General features: G+C 39.6%; 1 protein-coding gene across 3 annotated transcripts in view; it reads left to right on the top strand.

Annotated features, from left to right (window-relative positions):
• Nucleotides 1–16,617, top strand: part of LOC118807874 (protein FAM126B-like) — an 87,760-nt gene extending 71,143 nt beyond the window's left edge. For 2 of the 3 annotated variants that reach the window (XM_036570041.1, XM_036570033.1), the window contains exons 10-13: nucleotides 1,393–1,480; nucleotides 4,559–4,715; nucleotides 6,024–6,149; nucleotides 10,838–16,617. In XM_036570041.1, the coding sequence (XP_036425934.1) occupies nucleotides 1,393–1,480; nucleotides 4,559–4,715; nucleotides 6,024–6,149; nucleotides 10,838–11,469 (1,003 nt within the window). In that variant the 3' untranslated portion in view covers nucleotides 11,470–16,617. The remainder of the gene's footprint in view (nucleotides 1–1,392; nucleotides 1,481–4,558; nucleotides 4,716–6,023; nucleotides 6,150–10,837) is intronic. The other variant, XM_036570050.1, reaches the window with a different exon arrangement.
• Nucleotides 16,618–23,588: the final 6,971 nt, after the last annotated feature.

Raw genomic sequence — 23,588 nt, 5'->3', positions numbered from 1 at the left:
TCACTGCTAAATGTGTTAGAGATGATAATGAAGTCTCTGCTCTGATTGGTCTGATATGAGAGAGTGTGACCACACTTTCATTGTTTTCATTGGAAAATGATGACCCTTAAAGATCAGAAATGCTCAGCCTTCTTTTTTCCACAGCCAACAAACCGTTATACGTTGCAACATCTCTTTGTGTTTAGTTATTTTGCACTTGTAGCTCTTTAAAATAAGCAGAGAAATTCTGTTGCACAAACCACATTTGTGCTTATAATTAGAAGAGGATTCATTGTTGTTGTTGTGTGCAGTGTCTTGTTTTAGAAGTGCAAACCCAACCCTGATGCAGAATGTAGATGTGCTAATGTTATGTAACTATGTAATTAGGCATATAATTACATTTATGTGTGTGTTTGCGCCTGTGTATGTGTGTAAATATATGTGTGTATATATATATATATATATATATATATATATATATATATATATATATATATATATATATATACAGGGTAAAGGTTAAACAGCCTATTATTTTGGGCCATAAAACTGCACAGTTTAGCATTTGAGCCTTCCATAGCAGGGGAACACTATTCTGTGTAATATTATGTTCCTCTAGTGCTGGAGTTTGTTGCCTTTTCTGCAGATACTACTCTGCTTTTTAATAGCTCATTTCTCTTCTCTATTTTCCTAGAGTATGCTAGCCTCAGCTTAAAGAAGGTTCTGGAAATCCTGGTGCATTCCATAACTAGTACTGATTGCAGAGAGACACTGTCAAACATGAGAGCATCTTCATGAGGCGACAGAGTGTTTTTAACATCGTATTGCCATGAGACACTGAGAGGACGCAATAAAAGAGCAAAGAACAGTAGCACCTCCAACTGCGTTGTCACTTCAAATCAAAATGAAACGTGTATCATGCTGTCTCCAGAGTGTGCCTGTAACACAAACTTCAGATCAAAGAGTGTGATTTAGGTTCTCCTGGTTCCTCTTTGGGTGAGGGGGAATACTCGCATTGTCACACACTGTGTGGCTGTCCTGGTTGTCGACTGTAGATGAAAGATGACTGAGCATCTCTGAGCTTTAAGGGATAAACAGATGTCTGCCTGACTACAGCACATGACAAACAGCAGGGATCTTTAAGGCGGTTTTCAGCAGGGAAAGAAAAAGAAATGCCTGCTGTAGGAGGAGAATCATGATGTTTACAAATTACTTTTTTTTTTTCTTAACCCACTTTATCCTTCATTTAATCTGTGCTGACTGCTGCATGTTCATCTGTGTGCTGAAGCAGTAATTTCAGGGTTTGTTAGCCCTCACTGGAAGGCTTCTGATCATTACCTAATTTAGCTAACATAAATTAAGCTTGCTGGCATTAGACACATAATGTGTGTGTGTGTGTGTGTTTTCTTCCAGTTATAATGGAGAGTGGGACCTAGGGAGAGAAGCACTGGATGATATTTTGTACAGAGCCCAGCTGGAGCTCTATTCTGAGCCGCTACTGGTGAGATACTACAGCACGTTACACTGACTAATGAAAATGTGCACACATTTTCCACAGTTCTACTTTTCGTAACCTCATACCCAGCAATTTCTATATAAACAGCCCATATGGTAGGCCTGTCACAATCATGAACTGTCATATGTACGCAGCTGTTAACAGACAAGCCTAAAGCAGCCAAGCAAGACTAGCTATGTTTACTTAGTAGCTAACACTGGTTGTCGAAATTATACACTGCACTGTTGCGCACATTCTCTCACAAATATCTGTCATTACAGAGAATGATTTGCAGAGTCAAGAAAAGGTATTTTTTTAATTGAGAGTGAGAATACAAGAAGAAAACCCCATTTTATCATACGTGCTAAAAACTTCAAAATTACCTACAAAACTACTTAAATAAACAGTTCTCAGGACTGCCCTCTAAACATGTTAGAGCACCAGGTTAGAACTTCTGTTTTTACCAGTACTATGATGTGTCTTTATGAATTCATTGACTACTTTCTTTTAACCCATCACACACAATTCACATTTTGCTTGTTGCAGCATAAGACAACTGTGAACTGTAAGAGCTGTTTTTTATCGTCGCTATCCGAAGAAAACCAAGTATCTCCAAAATAGTAACTTTACAGGAGAAGGCAAAACACTCTTACCTTTCAATATAAATCAGTGTAAAGAGATTTTATTTCAAGTGATTATAGAGCATTTCTATTGGTCCATGCATCATGAATTTTTTTACACAACGTAAAGGACACAATTACACAACATAAAGGACAGCTGGAAAAAATGGAGATACATGGTTTTCTTTGGACAGCGACTACATATAAATATATATATTTTGCGTATTTGACACACTTTAATGTTTCAGATCAAACTGCTTTTAATATTAGACCGTGGTAACCCACATAAACATAAAATGTTGTTTTTAAATGATGATTTCATTTATTGAAGGAAAAATGCTGTTCAGTCCTGCCTGGCCCTGTGTGAAAAAGTAATTCCCTCCTTTAGCTACTAAATCAACCAGTTCATCAAATTCAATTGACTACTGGGTTCAATTTCACTATCCACACTCAGGCGTGATTACTGCCTGACCAGTTGAGCCTAAACATCACTTAAATAGAACCTGAAGCAGACTAGAAGGTCTCATAAAACAGCACATGATGCCAAGTTCTAAAGAGATTCAGATACAGTTGTGAAGCAAAGTCACTGAAAGCTACCAGTCTGGAAAGGGTTATGAAGCCATTGCTAAGGCCCTAGGACTCAGTGAACCACAGTGAGAGCCATTATCCACAAATGAAGAAAATGTGGAACAGTGGTGAACCTTCCCAGGAGTGGTCAGACTATCAAAATTTCACCAAGAGCGCATCGACGACTCATCCAGGAGGTCTCAAAAGAACCCAGCCGAACATCTAAAGAACTGCAGGCCTCACTTGCCTCAGTTAAGGTCAGTGTACAGAATTCCACAATAAGAAAGACAGTGGACAAAAAAGACATCCATAGGAGAGTTGTAGGATGCAAATCACTCCTGACCAAGAACACAAAGGCTCATCACGCATTTGCCAAAAAACATCTATATGACCAAGACTTTGGGATTATGTCCTGTGGGCTGATGAGTTAAAGGTGGAACTTTTTGGAAGACATGGGTCCCGTTACATCTGGCGTAAAGCTAACATCGCATTCCAGCATAAGAATATCATACCAACACTCAAACGTGGTGGTGGTAGTGTGATGGTCCAGGGCTGCTTCGCTTTTGCAGCACCTGGATGATTTTTCATAATTGATGGAACCATGAATTCTGCTCTGTGTCACAAAATCCTGAAGGAGAATATCTGCCTGTCAGTTTGTGACCTAAAGCTCAAGTGCAGTTGGGATATACAGCAGGACAATGATTCAAAACACACAAGCAAGTCTGCCTCTGAATGGCTCAAAAGAAACAAAATTAAGGTTTTGGAGTGACCAAGTCAAAGTCTCACTTGAGTCCCATTGAGACACTGAGGCACGACCTTAAACAGTCAGTTCATGCTCAAAAACCCTCCAATGTAGCCAAATTAAAACAATTCTGGAAAGAAGAGTCAGCCAAAATCCTTCCACAGTGATCTAAAAGACTCATCACAAGTTATTGCAAGCATTTGATTGCAGTTGTTACTGCCAAGGGTGGCACAACTAGTGATTAGGTTTAGGGGGCAATTGCTTTTTCACATGGGTGATATAGGTTTTGAAAACATTTTTATCTTCAATAAATGGTATAATCATTTAAAAACTGCATGTTTACTCGTGTTGTCTATCTTATATTAAAATTAGATGGATGATCTGAAACATTTAAATCTGACAAATTAACGAAAGAAATCTACTTTTTCACAGCACTGTATATATACTCACTGAGCACTTTATTAGGAACACCCCTTATATGTACACTCATTGTCCATTTTAGCAGCTCCACTTACCATATAGGAGCACTTCGTAGTTCTACAATTACAGACTGTAGTCCATCTGTTTACATACTTTGTTATCTCACCTTTACCATGTTCAACAATGGCTCAGATCCCCACAGGACCACCACAGAGCAGGTATTATTTGGGTAGTGGATCATTCTCAGCTCTGCAGGGACACTGATGTGGTGGTGGCGTGTTAGCGTGTGTTGCACTGGTAAGAGTGGATCAGACACAGCAGTGCTGCTGGAGTTTTTAAACACTGTCCACTCTATTAGACACACTCACCTTGTTGGTCTACCATGTAGATGTGAAGTCAGAGACAGTAGCTTTGTATCTCCAAAATGGTTATTTTTCAGGAAAAGGAGTAACATAAATAACTTTTTTTAAGTTAATGTAACATGTTTTCAAGTCATTTTGGGCCATTTCTAATGGTCTACTGGTCATGAAATTGTCTCACAATATAAAGGGCAAGTGACATTATTTTAAATGTATTTTAAATATTTAAAAAAAAAATCTTTTTTTTTTTTTTTAGTTTCAAGAGATTTTATCCTCAATTTATATTAAAACTGTGGTTACAGATTATTGTTTTTCCTATACTGAGCAGTCTTTGCCTGTATGCTTCATGGCTTCTCTCCATATTCCTCTTCCTCAGTTGGGGAACGCGATGAAGAACTCATTGCCAGACAGTGCTCCCGATGGCACTCGTGGAAAGAAGGTCCTGCAGGTAGAGGTGACGCCCACCATAAGCAGAATCTGCCGCTCAGCTGTCACAGCAGCGTCCATCCGCAGACTCCGCTGGAAGAGAGAAGGTAAGGGACCCTTGGAACTGAGATAGAAACAGCTCCCTCTACTGTTCACACAGTCAATTAGTTTAGGCATGGTTGGGGATAGTCCTGTCTCAGTGATTCAATTTCAGCTCCGCCAGCTCTGTTAACAAGCTGAAAGATAACTGATATTTGATGCTGACTGGTATATTTTTAAGCAAAACTCTCAAATCTGGTTCAACTTTGATTTGATTTGGAAATTTAACTCCTCTTCTGAATTAATACCAAACTGACTGCATTGGCCCAAGGCCTGTTTCATACCATATTCTGATTAGGATTCATCATCACCAGTCATACTCTTAGAAGCCTGGTACATATATAGTCATGTGAAGAAATAACTACACCCCATGAAATGTTTCTTTTTTTTTGACACATATAGACATATCACTATTTGGTCTTTAGTTAAACAGTATGTATAGATAAATGTTATGTAATAGAACAAAAACAATGGCAATTTGATTTTGCAGTAACTTATTAAAAAAAAGTCATATTTGCATATTTGTCTGTTAAAAAGTAAGTACACCTTTGGCAGAAACAACTTTGTCGGTGATTCCTATAATTGTCAGTTTGTGACATCTACTGGGAGAAATTTTTGCCCATTCCTCAATGCAGAATTCTTTCATCTGTGCAATGTTTAAGGGGTTTCTTACATATACATCCTGTTTCAAAGCTCCCCCACAGCATTTCCATGGGCTTCAGATCTGGACTTTCACTAGGCCATTCCATAACCCTGCATTTCTTAGTTTTTAGCCAATTATTAGTAGATTTACTTCTGTGTTTAGCGGCACCTCAACATTCTGGTCTTCTGGAGTACAATAAATACATCATCAAATATCTGTTTGGAACATTGACTCAACCCTGTCAGTCTGATCCCGATATTATTTTTTAAGCAAATATCTGCCTATACTGATATAGATCTGATATCACTGTGCTTCCCTACAGGTATGCAACAAAACCTTTGATTTCACCTGTTTGTTCTGTATAGAGACCAAGAGAGTCTGTACAACTCTCAGACATAGAGGATCTTTTTCCTGTTCTAAAACCAGTCTAATTTTTCATCATCTGTCAAAAACAATGTTAACAGTTTTGTGTTGTTTTTTAATGTAAAATTGTTATGTCTTTCCTTTTACTGTTGTCTTTTCTTTATTTTCTTCTTTGAGTCTTATGTCATCTGTTGATGTACAGTACTGTAAAACTGCGCAGACAAATTCTTCACTGTCGAGTGCTTCATGATGGAGTATAACAGGACCCACACTAAGGAGCACATTTCCACCCTGTTGTGTTGAATCACAGATTGTTTTGACTTCTCAACTGAAGCAGAGTTCAACCTCACCATCCAATCTGGTCGCCACACCCCCAAGGACCTGGCAGACAATCCTGTGCGAGGAGGGAGGGGCATACTCACAGTCACAAATGAGGGTAGGCGTTTGGGGGGAGGCGGGAGAGGAGACTTCAAACGGAGGAGGGGCTTTCCTTCATTTGCTCCAGTAATGTTCCTGCTTTTTTGGGTACCCTGACTTTCCCAGACGCTGCTAGCTCTCCAGTTGCTTGCTCGGAACTAAATATTAACAAATCCCAACGTCTTGCTGAACTTCGAACGCCATACAAGTGTGCTGGGTACATGCATGAAATCCCAAATAAACTAAACAACCTTCGACCTCTTTGCGTCTTGTGTCAGCCCTCTTTGGGTGCTGCCCATATGTCACCAACTGAGCGTGCTCAATGAGATAGATTAGCCATAGGTAAAATGCTTAAGAGCACTGATTAGATTTGTTGCAAGTCATAGCTTCTCCTTCAAGGAGTTACCTGGACCCATCTGTGTTTTGGGACAACATGCCCTCTCCTGGAACTGGCTTTAAGAGTCCTCTTCATCACAGCTGTTGGCAGGCTGTTTGAAGAGGATTTTTCCTGGAGTACAGTGTAACTAAACATATGGACATCACATCCATTGCCTCTAGTGATGCAAACAACATCTGCTTAAATTGCAGTACTGATAAAAAGTGTTTTAGGTTACGGATCAGTGTTACAAGGTAGTTATGCCATAAATGTTCAGAAGGCTAGCGTCAAATAAAAGTTATTTGTGCAAGTTAGGATGATTCATGCTAACTGAGCCTATAGACTTTCATTCATTGCTAAGCAGGTTAATGTTTGAGGTTGTGGCATCCCTTTTAGGTTAGGGTTAACATTATGATTATACTGTCCATTAACAACTATTTAAGGTCATAACACCAACGTTAGCTTACACTGGATTTCACTGTCATAAGAAAACTTTGAAATTTGCTTGGTTTTAGGTGTCATTTTAAAATGTTTTTTCTTAAACCATTTTAAAATGACACCTGTCCTTTTCATTATGTGAACATTTCATGATAAATTCAGGGAATAGTGATGTTAAAGGGGCATTCTGGTTTAAAAACGAGTTTAATGTTATTTGTCGTTTTACAGTAATTTGTAGTACAGCACTATTTCCCTTGTTTTGACAGAATTCACTATTTTATACTGTTTCCTCGTTTTCGTTTATCAGTCTTCTCTCACTACAGTACAATTAAGGAGCTCTGTGGTGGCAACCAATTCTGACTGCTAGGCTAGCTGATCTACAGGACAGTAAATGCAAGCAAGCATTACTGCAGCTCTTATCTTGGTTGTGGAACATAATCGTAAAGAAAACAGTTATTTATATTGTTATTTATCACAAAACAGGATACCAGAGGTTTTAACCTTTAGAGAAAATGTGCCAAACGTATCTAGGTAGGCAGCTAATTTGCAGATGTTACCTTTTACCTTGTTGTAATTCTGATCTGATCTGTTCTATTTGAGTACCCCAGTCTCTCCATTATAGTAATGATACGAAGACATTTAATGCAGTTATATGGTTTCAATAAGATATCCAGCAGATTCCTAGCAGTAATGTTAGCTTCTGCATTCACCAGCTAACAAAAATAAAACAAAAAAAACAAAAATAAATCAAACAGGCCGCCTTCAAAATCCACCCCAAAACCCAGAGTTTTTTTTAGACGTTCCTTCCACCTTCAAGATACATAATCAGAAGGCGTTCCTTAGTCTTTAAATAGAACAGTCTCACTCTAGAGACTGTCCTTCGCTGTGAGATGCGAAAAGCTGTAAGCAGATGGTTCCATTTTTCATTTTGGCTTTGACAGTTTCACGTTAGAGGTTTTTTCATGACAGTGATCACTTATTACTTCTTCTGATAAAAGGAGAGTTGCATGTATCTGTGCAGTTTTGAAAACACTAGGAGCAAGCTCAGTTAGTGAGAACGAGTCTTTCCCCTGACCATTCGGCCTTCATGCCTTGCCTCTAAGCATGCGCATGCTGAGGCAGATTTAAACAGCAGGCACAAGCTTCAGATCAAGCCCCCAGAGGATCAACCCCCAAGAGGCGGATCTGCCAGTGCTCCAATCCATGTTCAGCTCCAGCACCTCTTAGCCTCCTTGTCCTGTAGCCGCAGCTGCGAACCAGATGCTCTCCGGTTTGGCTGAAAAATGTTCAAAAATATACTGGCTTGTGGATACTTACGGAACCCTGATGTTTGAGCTTGGTTTAGTCTTCATGTTTGTTCATATATTGAGTCTATAGTCTTGCAGCAAATCGTACACCATCGTGATGTACCTCAGAATTTATGTACATCACAATTTATGTACAGATAATCCACACAGCACTTGATTGAAAAGTTCCTCGACGAATCAGCTGCAGTCCAAGTCAGGAGAGTTAAAGGAGAGCACACGTGCTGGTGGTCTCAACATCTGCATGTCTTCCTTTAGTCTTTTACTTTTGTCTTACTCTCTTTCTCTCCTTTGGCCTTTTCTCCCTCTTTCTTTTGGAACGCTGTCCACCTGTGGAGAACAGAAACCTACAGACCCAGATTTTGCCTGCCTAATGCTGCATGCTACTTCTCTCTGTCTCGTCTGTCTTTCTCTGTCATATTTCTGTTGAATGTTTAACAGTCTTTTTTCACTCAATTCATGTCCTTCTATTCTCTTGCTGTCCTAGCATTCTGGATGGCCACTAAGCGGATCTCCATTGTGTTTTTTGTTGTCATGTGTTTTTGTTGGTGTCATAAAAGGACTTCATATGTTCAGACTCATCTTAAGCAGAATGGTTTCATTCATCAGTGGTAATTTGATTTCTCAGACATGCTATTTTTATTTCCATCTCTTAATCTTAAAGGTGAACTCCACTGATTTTTTTCACCATTTCTGCATAATCCAGTCATTGAGATATAAACAAAGCTATTTAGAGTGGTTTGAAATGGTGCACTGTATAGTAAAGTACAGACTCAAATATAATAAACACCACAAATAAAGCTATTTTATTTGCTGTACAGAATGACCTGTGAAACTACACATCTTAGTTTTTATATGTAAAGTTGATAATGGCAAAACAGTGTTAACTACCAAAATGAGAAAATGTTTAGGTACTGTTTTGCCTTACAGTGCCCTGCATGTATTTTGCTGCCCTGCATTCATTTTAAAAACACGTTTTAGGCTAAAAACTTTCTCTCAAAACTATCATTAAACCAAGGCTCAGGCAGCAGGCGGTAACTTTCTGTGAGGGAACTCTTAGAGGTTTTAATCACTTCAGATTTAATCAAATTGCTCTGTTTGCATCTTAACAATTTAATTATGGGAAGATTTAGAAAAAACTAATAGTTAGGTTACAAATCCCTAGTAATTACAGTAAAACAAAGCTCTTATTGTAGGTTTTTCCTGAGGTTCTAAAGCCGCAGTCTCAGTTGAATGCAAAACATGTGTAAGGATACTGATATTGATTTATGTACTGCTATCAGACAGTTTGTGATGAATGCTCTCCAGTGTCCTCACGCCTAGTATGATTCAAATGTCAAGGTTAGCCCAGGTGAAGTGGCTGTAATTGCAATAGGACTTCAGGGTGAACAGCTGATGGAAAAGCATGAACACGCCTCAGACATCATCATGAGTGCTGGCGGACTGAGAGAGAGAAACGGGCCTATTTTTAACTCCACTTCAATCTCATTTAGTTCAAAGCGTCAGGGCAGTGCTCATCTATTGAGAGGCTTTGTTTTTTGTTTGATGGTGTTGGTAGGTAAGCTCTATCCACAGCTGAATTACAAAGTGGATTTGAAAAATGACGCATATAAAACTCATTCAGTAATGATGAATCATTTATAATTTGTAACATATGAATTTACCAGAGGGCATTCATGTGGATTAGATATAAGCCCTATTTGAGCTGGATTAGTTTTACCTGTGGAGGTACTATAATTTAATGGATTAGCAATGAGATCCATGATTTTAATCCAAAATTAATTTGCAGTGTCCATAGTTTTTGCAAGTCTGACAGTAATAATTCTAGAGTGAATGAACTGTAATGCATATATAAAAATATTTAGCATAATATTTTCTTGTTAAAAAACAGGATTTTCAATTAGTCACGCTTAGACGCGTATGTTTTTTGGCATTAACTGATTTAAAGAAAGTCATGCATAATGTATTATTGAATAACTCAACTTCTTTTGTTAACTGCAAACACGTTTCTGAGTTCCTGCCGATGTGGTTTCATTGCTGTTTCTTCTCTTCAAATGGAGCAAACAAAAGCTCTGTTGTGTGGAAAAACTTCAGACTGTTAAACGTGTGAATGAAATGCACGAATCAGTGGTGTGTTGACTAAAATGTCTGTCAGGTCGGGCTTGTGGTAATTTGGAAAAATTACACACTTTATCCTGCATTATTTAGACAATCAAATCCCTTACAGAACCTGCCTAGTACAACTAACCCAGCTCCAATAGTGCTTTATACTACACCCTATTATTATGCTCTTTTGACACTTATAAAGCCAGAAATGTTTCTCTCTTTCTCTCTCTCTCTCTCTCACTCACTCACTCACTCTCTCTCTCTCTCTCTCTCTCACTCTCACTCACTCACTCACTCACTCACTCACTCACTCACTCACTCTCTCTCTCTCTCTCTCTCTCTCTCTCTCTCTCTCTCTCTCTCTGTCTCTGTCTCTCTCTCACTCACTCACTCACTCACTCACTCACTTACTCAATCTCTCTCTCTCTCTCTCTCTCTCTCTCTCTCTCTCTCTCTCTCTCTCTCTCTCTCTCTCTCTCTCAGACGCAGATGGCATGAGTGGAGGCGAGGAGTCCTTCAACCTAAATGACCCTGATGAAGGCTTCTCATCGGGCGCATCCAACAGCAGCCAGCCCAGTGGGGGCAGGCCTGTGGGCAGCAGCGGGGGGGGCCGTGCCAGCAGCCAGAAGAGCTCCAAGAAGAGCAGCATTAGCCGCACGTCCAGGGAGAGGGAGCGAGAAGCCTCAGTAGAGAAACATAAAGAGCCACTCGTTGATGCCCAGCCTACTCAGAGGAGACAGCAATTGAGGCCACAGTCACCCCCACCCACCATCACTCTGGACGCTATTGAACTGAACCCCATTAAAAAGCCGCAGATCTTCTCCATGGGGGGGACCGTGCTGACTCGGACTGCTAGCGCCTCGTCCAGCATGCACGCGAGACTCAGCAGGTCCCGAGACGGAGCAGGAGCCGGAGCACTGGACCTTGAGGAAGGGGCAGCCTTGACTGGACGGTTAGGCTCCGGTGGGGGGTCCCACCGGCACTCCAACCTCAGCCTAAAGGAGGAGCACCTGGTGCGGCCGGAGGAGGGTAAAGAGCTGCTGTCTCCTGGAACCCCTCTAACCAAGCAGTCCCGTTCACCCAGTTTCAACATGCAGATCATATCACAGGTGTAGCCCTCCTGGCTGCCCGCCTCGTCACCATCTTTTTGCCTTCGTCTCGTTTCCTTCAGTCCTTTTTTGTGGGGTTTTTTTTAGAGCCATGTTGAATGGTTCTGGTGTTGTCAGGGATGTGGGTTAACCCCTTAAAGGATTACACTGTTTTTTTAAAATAATTTCTATTTGCCAGCATGACCCACTGAAGTACCTGCCCATTGTTCTTAGTTGATTATTGTCTATGGTAATAGACTGTACACTGCAGATGCTGCAAATAGAGATTAGGTTGAAAAACGCTGCAGTATTCCTTTAAACTCCATGCTTATTATCCTCTTAAACCCTTAGGACCTGTATGTGGGCCCACATTTCAGTTCCTTCCTCTCAGAACAACATAACATACATAAGTTTTATGGCAGTTACTGAATCATTCATAGCAGTTATCAGTAAACAAACCTCCCGTCTAAGCGTTGGCCCTGTCATCGGGATATTGCGAGTCTGATCCCTGGTGATGCTACAGCCTCTGTGGCCAGGAATCCACGAGAGCACACTTGGTCACGCTCTCTGGGTGGGTAGGATGTCTCACTCGCGCTGTCATCCAGCGCGATGCTAGCCAGCGCAGGCGGCTGTAAGCTGATGTAAAAGAACTGGCGGTTACGCTGTCCTCCAAGCACATTCAGCTGTCAAATGACGTTGCGTTAGCGGCAGTTCGAAAACATGTCTTTGAGGAAGACTGTGATAGCTTTCGCTCTCCTAGCACTGGTGTATCATGTAATTGGGGAAGTCCTAACTAGTATGTGGAATTGGATATGTCTAAATTGGGTAGAAAATTGAATTGAAAATTGCTAATAAATAATAATAAAGACTAATAAGCCTAGAGTTTAAGTGGTTATTCAGTTATTAATCTTAATGCTGGTTATTTCTGGCGTTCTCAGTAGGATACCACAAAAATGAAAAGAGTACAGAGCATCCTCTGGACATTTTCCACCTTAAATAATTAGACGTCACTGTTTAAACTCTCCACTGACAGCAGTGCTTTTTTGCTGGTAATGCAGTTTCCATGGCAACATTTCCATGGCTGCATTCTACCGTCAGTCATGTACTGCTATTTGGCATGGAAAGATTTTTGCGTGTAACTGCAGCATAAGGCTTATTTTTCATTTAATTCTATGAATTAATCAGCAACTGCTATGAAACTACCATGTAGCATATGTAGTTATGATGGTGAGGAAATGGAAGTTTTCACCTGCTGACAGAAGTTCATGGGGTTAACTCCACTGTGTCTTTCTTTATTTTTCTTTCTCTCTCTTTTCTGTCTCTCTGTTTTACCCCTTCCTTCTCTCTCTCAGACCAAACCAAGCATTCCACTTGAGGCAGACCAACACATGACAGGATGTTGTGGATTTGGATGTAGTGCCTGGTCTGCACTGGTCAAGGGACCAGAGTCCAGCATCTCCACTGTGAGGCTATAAACCCATCACCCAGTCATCTACACCTGGTCAGACATTGGGAGTAAAACTGATTGGCTGTGGAGTGGCGTTTACAATCCTGCCTTAAGCATTCACTATAACATAATATGCTAACTAATTTACACTGAATGACCAAAAATGGGAAATGATTAGCCTGAATGCCACCCTCTCTGTGGTAGAGTTGTCATAGTCTTAAATAAAATCATTACAGTAGTTTTTCAACCAGTTTAAAAAAAAGTTTATTAGATAATTTGCAGTGGAGATGGTGGCCAGACATTCTGGCTGAACGGTTAAGTCAAATAAGCTATGTGGTGAGCAGTGGAGACCAGGCATGTTATTTTGGGAATTCAGAGATTAGTTTACTCACATAATCTATATTTCAAAAGAAGTTAGAAATAAAGCAATAAGGTTTGGGTTGTTCACCTGACAAGATTCTAAACAATCGCTGCAGTGTCTCGATATGCATTCCTGCTGAACCCTCGGGTCATGTGCAATCTCTATCAAGACGTTCTTTATTGTAAACTGTTAATAGTTTGTTTTTGTTTTTTTTTCCTCTTTTTTAAATCATTTTACGTGCTAAGTTCCGTCCCAAAGACTGGGCTTTATTTAAAATTTAGTATGTTTTCAATCTATAAACATGGAGACACTGAATTTAGAAAATCAATTGTAGTTTTTATTGTTATCTTCGACCTTGATTTTAATTGAATGATTTATATTGTTTGAGAATTTACAGTTTGACCTCTTTTATTTGTTTTTAATCAACAGTTTAATCAGAAAATGTATTTTGTTGATTTATAGTTGTTTTAGCATTCTCTGTCTCAGATAGATCTTCAGACAAAAAGAGGCCAAGAAACTTGAGGATGTTGCCAACGTGTATCTGCTGAGGATCTGAAGCTAAGGAGGATAAAAGGAAAACCTTGCTGACATGACTGACTTCACATGTACACTGAGAAAGCCTCAACAGCTCAGTACATCTGAGTGGTCAAACATTTCTTCTTATGACCTTATATCTTAAAAGAGTCTTGTGGCGAACCTTCAAGCGTGTGATTCTGGTGTGCTATAATCAACATTCTCTAGTTAAAGATACATGATGCTGTAATATCCCTTATTGTCTAGTAATGCCATCAGAAGTCACAGTTTATGTCTGTATGAGTCTGGTTTGGTGTGAGCTCGTACTGTGTTTGTGTTGAGCTGTTAACAGGACTCTGTGTGCTGCTGTATTGCGTCTGTAATGAGGAAATCGGACAAGGATCCACATTTCATTTGTTCTACCTCGTCTTCTTTCCATCGACCATTCATACACTAGACTTGTACACAGTCACTCTTCCAAATACCCACATACAAATCAGTCGTATTATAGAAATGTAGTCATGGTTCTACTATCCAGTAGCATTTCATGAGAGGCCATGAGTGCTTAAGGAATATCCATTAATAGTTTACACATTCAGACCTTGTCAGCCTTGTTGCTATTGTGGTATATTTGTGGTGCATTTAAGTAGAAAGTACATCATCTTGTGAGACAAATGGTGACTCAAAAGCTGACTACAGCTGTGGTGGCAACCATTTCTTATGACCTTATGTCTTCAAGATTCTAGCAGAAGACCTTCAGATGTGATTCTGGTGTGCTACTCCATTTTCATAGAGGAGAATGGTCTAAGCTAGTGACCATAATCATAAGAGTGTAGGCAATAGTTCTAAGTATGATTTTTCACGTGAGGTCAAACAGAACTTTTCTTGTTGATACTGTGATTTTTAGATGTTCTAAGCTGGCTGGCTGTTGATGTTGCCCCACAAATGGTTAGTTTGAATGTTGGTAACCAGTTTTCATCACACTGAGCCTATGATTCCTTGTGATTCCTCTTGTCTTGTGCCAATATCCAATTAAGAACAACTCTGGATTATCAACTCTTTGCTTTACCAACTATATTTAGGATAAGAGAAGATTTAATCTATTTGGATAAATGTGTGTCCAATAACATTTCTTAATCATGTCTCCTCCAGCTACAGTTATGTCCTTTTTCCACATTTTTTCTGCTGTAACTAGCTGCTATGATGATCTCGATTGTGTGTGAACATGTACCTATTGTGTATGCTATAAACGTGGTGTGTGGATCCGCATATGTACATCATTCCTGTAGGCATTGCTCCTTATATATGTGTGTAGGGTGTAACATCACTCTGCAATAGTCCTTAGCTGTTGTATTTTTGGTTCTGTGGGTTATTGAGGTGGGGTGAGTTTCCTTGAAGTGTCGTAGCACAAAAAGCTTGTGATAAACCAAGCACTGGATAGGCTTAAGATGATTTTAACTCTACAGTGGCAAACTAGGTCCTTAATTTTTTAACTATGCTCATGCTGTGTCAGCAGTAAGGTAAAATGGAGCTCGGAATAGTATGTATGCTGAGGTGAGACTTGCTGTAAGGTTAAAAACCTGTTTCTCTGTGAATAGGAGGTCTGCTGGTTCATGCACTCCCTGCTGGATTGTTTTGTGGTCTGGACTTCTAGTTGGACAGCAACTGGCACATTTGTGAATGCTGCACAGTTCTATAACTTGGGCTTTTGCCAGTAGACAGATTAGTTTCATCTACTGAAGTGTTTTATCTGTAAATGACTGATGGCTACTGCTGGTAATATGGTGGACTTGCACCACCGTTGTTCCTGGTCCCGACCCGCTCTGACCAAACCAACCAACCAGAGAGAGAAGTGTGTTCACTCTTTCCTCTGGTTTCTTTTTGACTACACTGCATTTGGTAAGTTTAGGCCTTGTTTTCGTACGATGCACTTTATCCAGTCCTTGGTGTCATTGGTGGCTGATGTGTATATGCGTGTGTGTCTGTGTATGTGTGAGAAAAAATCTTGCTGGATGGTGCAACAGATGCGAATGCCAAGTCCGACTACAGCCTACTCAGCAATCATTGCAGTGGAACGCATGCTGTTCTGCTCAGCAATGACTGTAATGGAGCACATACAGTTCATTTTCCTCACAAGCCAAATACTCTGTACTGGAACAGGCCTCAAAGTGTTAAAATCTGCTGTAACTTTTTTTTTCCTTCTCCAAGACACAACAGTTGTTAGTTTGCCCAGTTTCAGTACAAATTGATTCTATGCAATGTTTTTGTGTTTGTTTTCTGTTTTTCCTCCTCTCATAGTGAATTAAAACTAAGATCATTTGGTAACTGGCGGATTGTTCATCTCAGATTGCTGTTCTGCTTGTCCTCCTCAGGTTTTTCAGTGAGGAACTGCATTAGAGTTGCTGCTGTTTTACGCAAATGGTTTTCAAATCAGGTGTAGGATCAGAGGTGATAAGCATTTCTTTATGGTAGTCTATATGCCATTGTGTCTGTGTAAGAGAATATAAAAGCCTCACCATGGTGAGTGATGACTGACTCAGATGGACCTTCTCAAGGTTGTGGGACTCTTCAATGTGAGACGTGCCTGAGGTCTTAAGGATTCCTCAAACAAAGGCATACTGTTATGCAAGCCTACAGAGTACATGGAAAGAGTGTGAAAAAGGTTAAAGACAGAAAAAGAGCTGTAACAAAGCAATTTCAGAAGTGAAACACTGTACCATTGATGATGTAAATGAAAAGATTATTTTAAATCCTTGTAAATAAAACTGTACAAAAGAGTGAAACAAGAAGATAAGTTACTATCACTGCGATGCAGAAAGAATCTGTATATTGGTGAATAAATCTTGTGCTGTAACTGATTTGTGTCTGTGACTTTATTCACTCAGTCTCAGATTTATTACTGGCTCTGGTTGCATTCATAGTGCGGTTACCTAAGAATGACCATTTGCAAAAATGTAGAATTGAATAACTGTATACAATTTGATTCCTTGTGTGCCACAACACTGCATATTTCCATGCTTCCTGGTTAACTGAACCACATGTTGGTGTAGGAAACTGTTCCTGAAGTTTCCTAACTGTAATTGGTACACAGCCTTCACATTATGCATTAAAAACTTCTTAGCAGAGAATTGCTTCTCAAAACGTCATTTTGAAATATGTACAAGAGATGTAGAAAGTCTACATTAAAGTGACCACATCTTTGAATTCAGTGACATGATGCAGGCTAAATAGTAAGTGAAATCATCCTGGCGGTTTACTTCGCTGTATTTCAAATATGTAACTTGTCTATGCACAAAACACTGTTCACTGGCCCATATCTGCAAGGAAGTTCCTTCAAATATTCTAATAATCCTTTCATTCATGATCTCCATACGCGTGGACAGTTGAAATGGGGTCATGTTCATGGTAAATTGGATGTTGGCGACCTACAACCCATTTAATACATTAGCCCATTACTTCAGTCACTGTAAGATTAATTGTTCTCATGCATTACTTTTTCCCCTGGAGTTCTTCCGACCCTCTCAGTGCAAAAAGTTGCTCCTTACTTTACACTAAAAATCTCAGAACGCTTTACCGGAGAGAGCTGCTCTTCGCGCGCGCCGCGTTTTAAATATTCAAATCAAACCGAACTCTGAGGGTTAAAACGGTTAACAGTGCGCATGTTGTGGTATTGGGATACTTTAGTTTGCTATCAATTCGTGTTGTAGTTTTGAGTGTGCAAGAACCTTTTGTGCAAGTTTACGTTCAACTAAGCTAGCTAACTGTGGAAAACAACCAACTGGTGGCTGCCAACGTGTTAGCGAACTAGCTAACGCTCGTTAACGCCGGTGTCTTACCGTGTGTTCGCTGTCTAGGTAAGTTGGTCAGCTATTTTCCTTATTAGCCATATTCTCATTCTTCTATTCAGTACGGAGCCCAGTAGGGGTCACTAACGAGAAAAAAATCTGTCCCCGCAGTTTAGTAATCCGTACTCTCGGTTTAGAATCTGTGCCCACGGATTTGTAAACTGTACTTTTGATTAGCAAAATTGTACCGACGGATTTGTAAACTGTGTAAAGCACAGGCTGCCTTCCACAGCTACGGTACAGGCCACATTTATGAGATATTTTGAGAAACTGGAGAATTTTGTGACATTTCTGAAACAGGTCAGGTAATTGGACGACGCAACCGTGTCGACCTTTCATGATGAAAAGATAAATGTAAGCAAGCAAAGTTAACGTGACATAAAGCAGACATTACTAGAAAGAAGGTGGGATATTGTGCTGTAGGTTTCACATATGCCGTTTTCAACGGCTTTCGCATTTCATTAAATCACAGTTTAACCTTACTGCTTAATTGGAGTGTTTTGTAGAACTGTATTATGTGAATGCACTTGTTTAAAACGATAATAATCTCGTTTTTGCCTATATTATCCCACCAAGCGGCCAGCGACGACTGAATGGAGTTTCAGCCCGGAGAGCACAATGCATGTTGAAAGGAATAACATTAAACCCTGACTAAGCAAGAATTGCTGGCTATTTATAGCCCAGTAAACAATCGACGTTGAAATCAGGTGCATGAGCGTCATTTCAGTACAGTGCAGTTTACAAATCCAGTACAGTACAGTTTTGCTACCCGAGAGTACTGTACACTGATTAACGTAACAGCTAGTTATATAACGTTAGTTAGTCGCATTCACCTTAAAATGCATGTTTGTTCCATTTAACTATAATACTCGTTTAAGCTGTTCAAGCTCACGTTTAAGGTTTGTGATTAGTATAGGAGCATTTTTCAGCTTATCAGTGTATCGACGACATGGGCTGGCCCGAATCATTTGAATGCTCAATTTTTTGTTCATTAGCTACATTTGTATTAGTTTCTCTATTTAGTTTTTGTAAACTTTGCCTTTTTTCAAGCCACAAAAATTGCAGCCTAAACTATCAACAAATACCTTTAGATAGAACAGTATTTTTTAAATATGGAAAATGTAACAAATAAATAAAATGGTAGCTTGATTATTTGAATGCATCACTGTCACCTCGCCTCAGAGTAAAACATACTTCACTTTTCACTCTGTTTTCGAAATTGAAAGAACAGAGATGCCAGAGAACCACATTTGGGGAAGACTTTAAATTATTGGATGATATAAGCAAAAATGCTCAGTGCTAAATTTGCGACAAGAGGTTGGTATAACTACCATAGAGGCACAAGAAGTTATGAAGGTATACGCCATCTTAAATACGTAAGTATAATCTAAGTACTGCTTGGTAGGCTACATGACTTAAACAACAACTCATTTCAGTTAATTTGGTTTTACGTATTTACATTATTAATACACTATTATTACGTCTTTGTATTGAGATATATTGGGATTGTATGGAATATATTTTGAACCGCAGTAATGAAATATGTTGATTTATGAAACATAAATATTATTATTTCTAAAAGTGATTTTGAAAACAAGATCTAAGGTACTCGTTTTGAAATACCAACCAATGTTTGAGGCCAGCTCTAGTAGATTTTATATATTAAATGCAGTAAACTGATATCATTGTAATAGCAAACGTAAAACACTCAAGTGTCATTTTATCAGTATGACTTGAATTGTAGTCTGCAGCTAACAGCTGCCCCAAATGATATTGTCAGTAAAATGGACACAATATTGTATTATATAAAAAAACCCCTGCAGTACAGTGTGCAGAAATACTGCAGTTTTACTGTGTCCATTTTACAGCTGACAGTTTTAACCAGGTTTACTCATGTTTGTGTTCATATACAGGTAACTTCGGAAATTCTATTTCATTTTCTGTTGCCCTGTTTAGAATTGCCATGGTGTGCAAAACCAAACCAGAGTACCACATACTGCCGACACCTGCCTACTACCACAGTAAGTTTTTTGCGAAACATTCTACAACATTACAGCAGTGGTTAATATTTCAATAAATACCTTGACAAATATTCTTCTGTTAATTATTTAATTATACTTAGTTGCTACTTTATTTGGTACACTTGTACCTACACTGGACATGGACAAGTATGTCTATACACCTATCTACTACATGACCACCCAATCTGCCTGCCCGCTAAAGCGCCTCAATTAAAACCTGCCTAAAATGTTTCAGTCCCTTTGTATCTTGTGCCAACATGTAATAGTTCATTCACAAATAAAACATAAATAAGAAAAAAATCTCATACCACAGCTTTTTAAAAACCTTTCAAATGTGTAGTTTAATGATGGAAAAAATGGCAGCATGTTAATCTGCTTTTAATAATTTTGTGTGTTTTATAGAATCATTGTGATATAGTATTGACCTGATTTTAGAAGTTAAATAACTATTAGTATATCTATAGTATATATAGCATAATTATTATTTACTTCTTATACAGACTGTAACGAGTTCTTAAGGAATAATCTGTTCTTTTGTTTGTAGGGTGAAAATTTTGTCTCCTTCTGACGTCTTCATCCCAAGTTATCTGGAATGTATGGTCTTAAACAGATGCCACTATTCTATAAAGAGAGTGTAAGTCCAGGGGAAAAAAGAGAGAAAGTGTTGTACATAGTTCTGAATACAACCTTTTTGAAAAGGGTCCTAAATAGCACCGAAAAAGGGGCCTTCTGTTGTTACAGGCTTGACACTAATAATAGCAGAACCCTCTTTTTATGTGTGTACTATATGGTTAAATAAAACCTTTGGTATCTTTGTGGAATCTCTTTGAGAAGCTTGACAGTGTGTTGCTTTATTTAGAACGAGCTGTAATCTGTTGGTTTGCTTCCCAGACTGAGCAGCCCTCGAGATTGGCTTCACTAAAATTAATCTCGTTGAACTTCATAAATAAAATGTCCCTGCAGTTCGTGTATAAAGATAGCGCTAGTGCTTTCCAAAGCCCTTATAATCGTTGTCTATAAATTTTAATGAGTGCCAAGGGTTTTTATGAATCAAAAGCACTTCATCATCTTTAAATGTGGTTAATTGAGGGATGCCATGTGGTGTTTGAGATGTTTATTATTAGGATCTCAGCAAGAGAAACTGAATATAAGTTCTGTTTCTTCACATACAGAGCAAACCTAGTTTGTAGAGTCTTGGTTTCTGTCCAAGATTGACAGCTCAGGTACGTACAGTATTTTCAGGAGTATTTTATCATTGGCAGATCATTGGTGCTTTGCTGTGATGTCACAGGAGACACTCTGGTGTCATGTGTTGCTTTGAACAGCAGAGGGCAGTGCTCCAACACACCGCACTAGCTGCTGCAGAACGCTGGCAGAGAGGCTTACAGTGCATCCTGAGACGTAAGTGCAACTCATCTTCATCTTCCCTATTCCTTCCTTCCTTCATGCTCATGCCCCGTGTTAAACAGCTTCTCTGTGTTTCAGTGCATGCATGCATGCTCTCGTCATTGTAAAGCCTCTCAGTGAGGTGCGGTAGTGGTATCTCCATCTTTCCCCCTGTGTGAATAGTGAAGTCTTGTGGATTCGCTCTCCTCTGCTCCTCCCACTCACTCTTTCCTAGGCCTGAGCTCCATCCTCACATCTCGCTCGCTCGGCCAGAGAGTGGTGCTGTTTCCATGGCGACGAACCCCACAGGACTAACTGCAGTCCAGCTTTGGTTTCAGAGGAGGAGTAAGGGGAGCACATAGTTGGCATGATGTATAGATTGCTATGGATCGATTTCAGTCTTTTTATTGAGTCTTGCTCTTTTTAGTCATGTGCTTTTGTTAAAACCACAGAAACATTCACTGAAAATTGGACGGCTGGTTTAAATGTTTTGTGACCTGATTGTAATCTGGCCCAACTGCTATTCGAGGAGCAAGCACAGTACTTGCTAGATTTACTTTTGAAATTAGCAAAGCTTGATCTTCACTAGTAAACTTGTTCTTGTTCCCTGAGTATGTCAGCAAAACTGTGGATTATTTTGACTGTTGCTCTAACACAGCGGTTGAGCTGTGTTCATATTTGTAGTTTGACTCTTGCCCCAGACCAAGACTATACATAGTTGCATTTTTAGAAAGTTAGCATTCACAAATATTTGACATTGATCCAAAATCATATGGACATAAATATTACACATTTGGTGACTTTCTGAATCATGCTGTTCTCAAGCCCAACTGAATGTGTGAAATTTATGTATGTCCTGTGAAATTCTACAGCAGTCTTGAGATGCCCTAAATTATCACCATTTACCGCAACGCAAAGTGGGGTGAAATCACTATAACATAGGGGTGGGCGATATGGCAAAAATATCATATCACGATACCTTAAAAACATTTTCACAGTACATGATAAGTATCACGGTATGTTCACACACAGACACAGTGCACCAGTAATGCCACATTTTAAAACATATGGTACATATTGTTCAGTGTTTTAAATCCAGTCTATCAGGACAATCAGGACTAATTATGCTCTCTTTCTAGTGAAACATGCACTTGGTCAATGTTCTTTAAGGATGGATAATACCACAATATGCATTTTGTTATTGTTTATCACAATAACAAAACGTATTACTACAACGATAAAATATCATCTTAATGCCCACCCCACTATAAGATACAGCCTGAAGTGGTGTACTGTTTTTATAAAATGACAGAAACTTGGTGCATTAACATGTAATACAGTTGAAGTATGCAATCAAATGTGTGTATCATGTAGTTTATAATGCCTTCGAGTGTACCTCAGCTTTGAAACAGTCCATTCTGTAATTTCCAATTCAGAGCTCATGAAGACACGATAAGACATGTCCCTGTGTCAAAACAGCATCAGAAATTTGTCTTTTGCATGTGCCAGAGAAGGTCTCTTGCAGAAAGGAGATGACAGTTTGTTCTGTGTTTAGCCTGTTTTTATGTCTTTGGTATATTTTGCCTTCAAACTTCAAATGAGTTTGTTTGAAAATGCTCCTCAGGGGGTCTTGGTCAATGTATTTGGTCTGCACCAGGAATCACATGGCAGCATTCTCACTTGTCCTAACAAACTGCACTAAAGGAGCAGTTGCAGTTGAGTTGGTTTTAATTCAACCGAATTTTCAAGTGTTACCATGCCCTCAGAGTTAAGATAGTACTCCAAAGCCAGGATTGAGAAACAGTGCACTACTGTATAGTATACAGTGTAGTAAAGTGTACACTATTAAAGTGTATTTTTTAAAGCTTGCAGTCATAGGTAGTGTCCAGCAGATGGCAGTCTGTATTATTCAAGAGTTGATTGAAGTATAGTTTTGTACACTTTCACTCTTATGTGTTCTTTGTTTTTGTCATAGTGATTGTGTATTAACTTTTTTAAGCTTCAGTGCTGCATACAAAGGGGTCTGACATTTTTGCATAAGTCATAAGCATAACTAAACGCTGCATTCTGCGTTCTATTTTATACCACTTCGCCACAGAGCACATTTGAATAGGTGCTGAATTACCACAAAGAGTCAAGGTGAAAAAAAAAAAGCAGACATATGTTGCTAGTGACACTATGGGCTTCCAGTCTAGCTGCTATCTTTGACATATGAATCAGAGCTTCTTTCCAAACTCCACCTCCAGGCCCTGTGTCACACTCTCTGGAGTTTGCAATTGGCCACAAGTGCCAAGGGACAAATTATGGGGTGTGACAGGCTGGGCTGGTGCATCCACGCTGTCCAAAAACCGTGACCTATCAGGGCGCAGCTGTCATTGGGTGGCTTAGGGGGCTGCTCTGTCACCTCGGCATGGGCCCTGACTGCTGAGGGACGAAGCTATGATTGGGAGAGCTTAACTTGCAGGGCAAAGGGGGGAAGAAAGACAAGGCAACTGTGGGCACAGCGGAACTACGCGCCTGCAGAGCTGAACACCCAGAGAACACGGCACCAGAAAGGCACACCTACGAACCGG

Source organism: Colossoma macropomum, unplaced genomic scaffold, assembly GCF_904425465.1.
Source record: "Colossoma macropomum unplaced genomic scaffold, Colossoma_macropomum, whole genome shotgun sequence".
Classification (NCBI taxonomy): Eukaryota; Metazoa; Chordata; class Actinopteri; order Characiformes; family Serrasalmidae; genus Colossoma; species Colossoma macropomum.
Note: the sequence above shows the minus strand (reverse complement) of the source record. Positions and strands in the feature narration are given on the sequence as shown.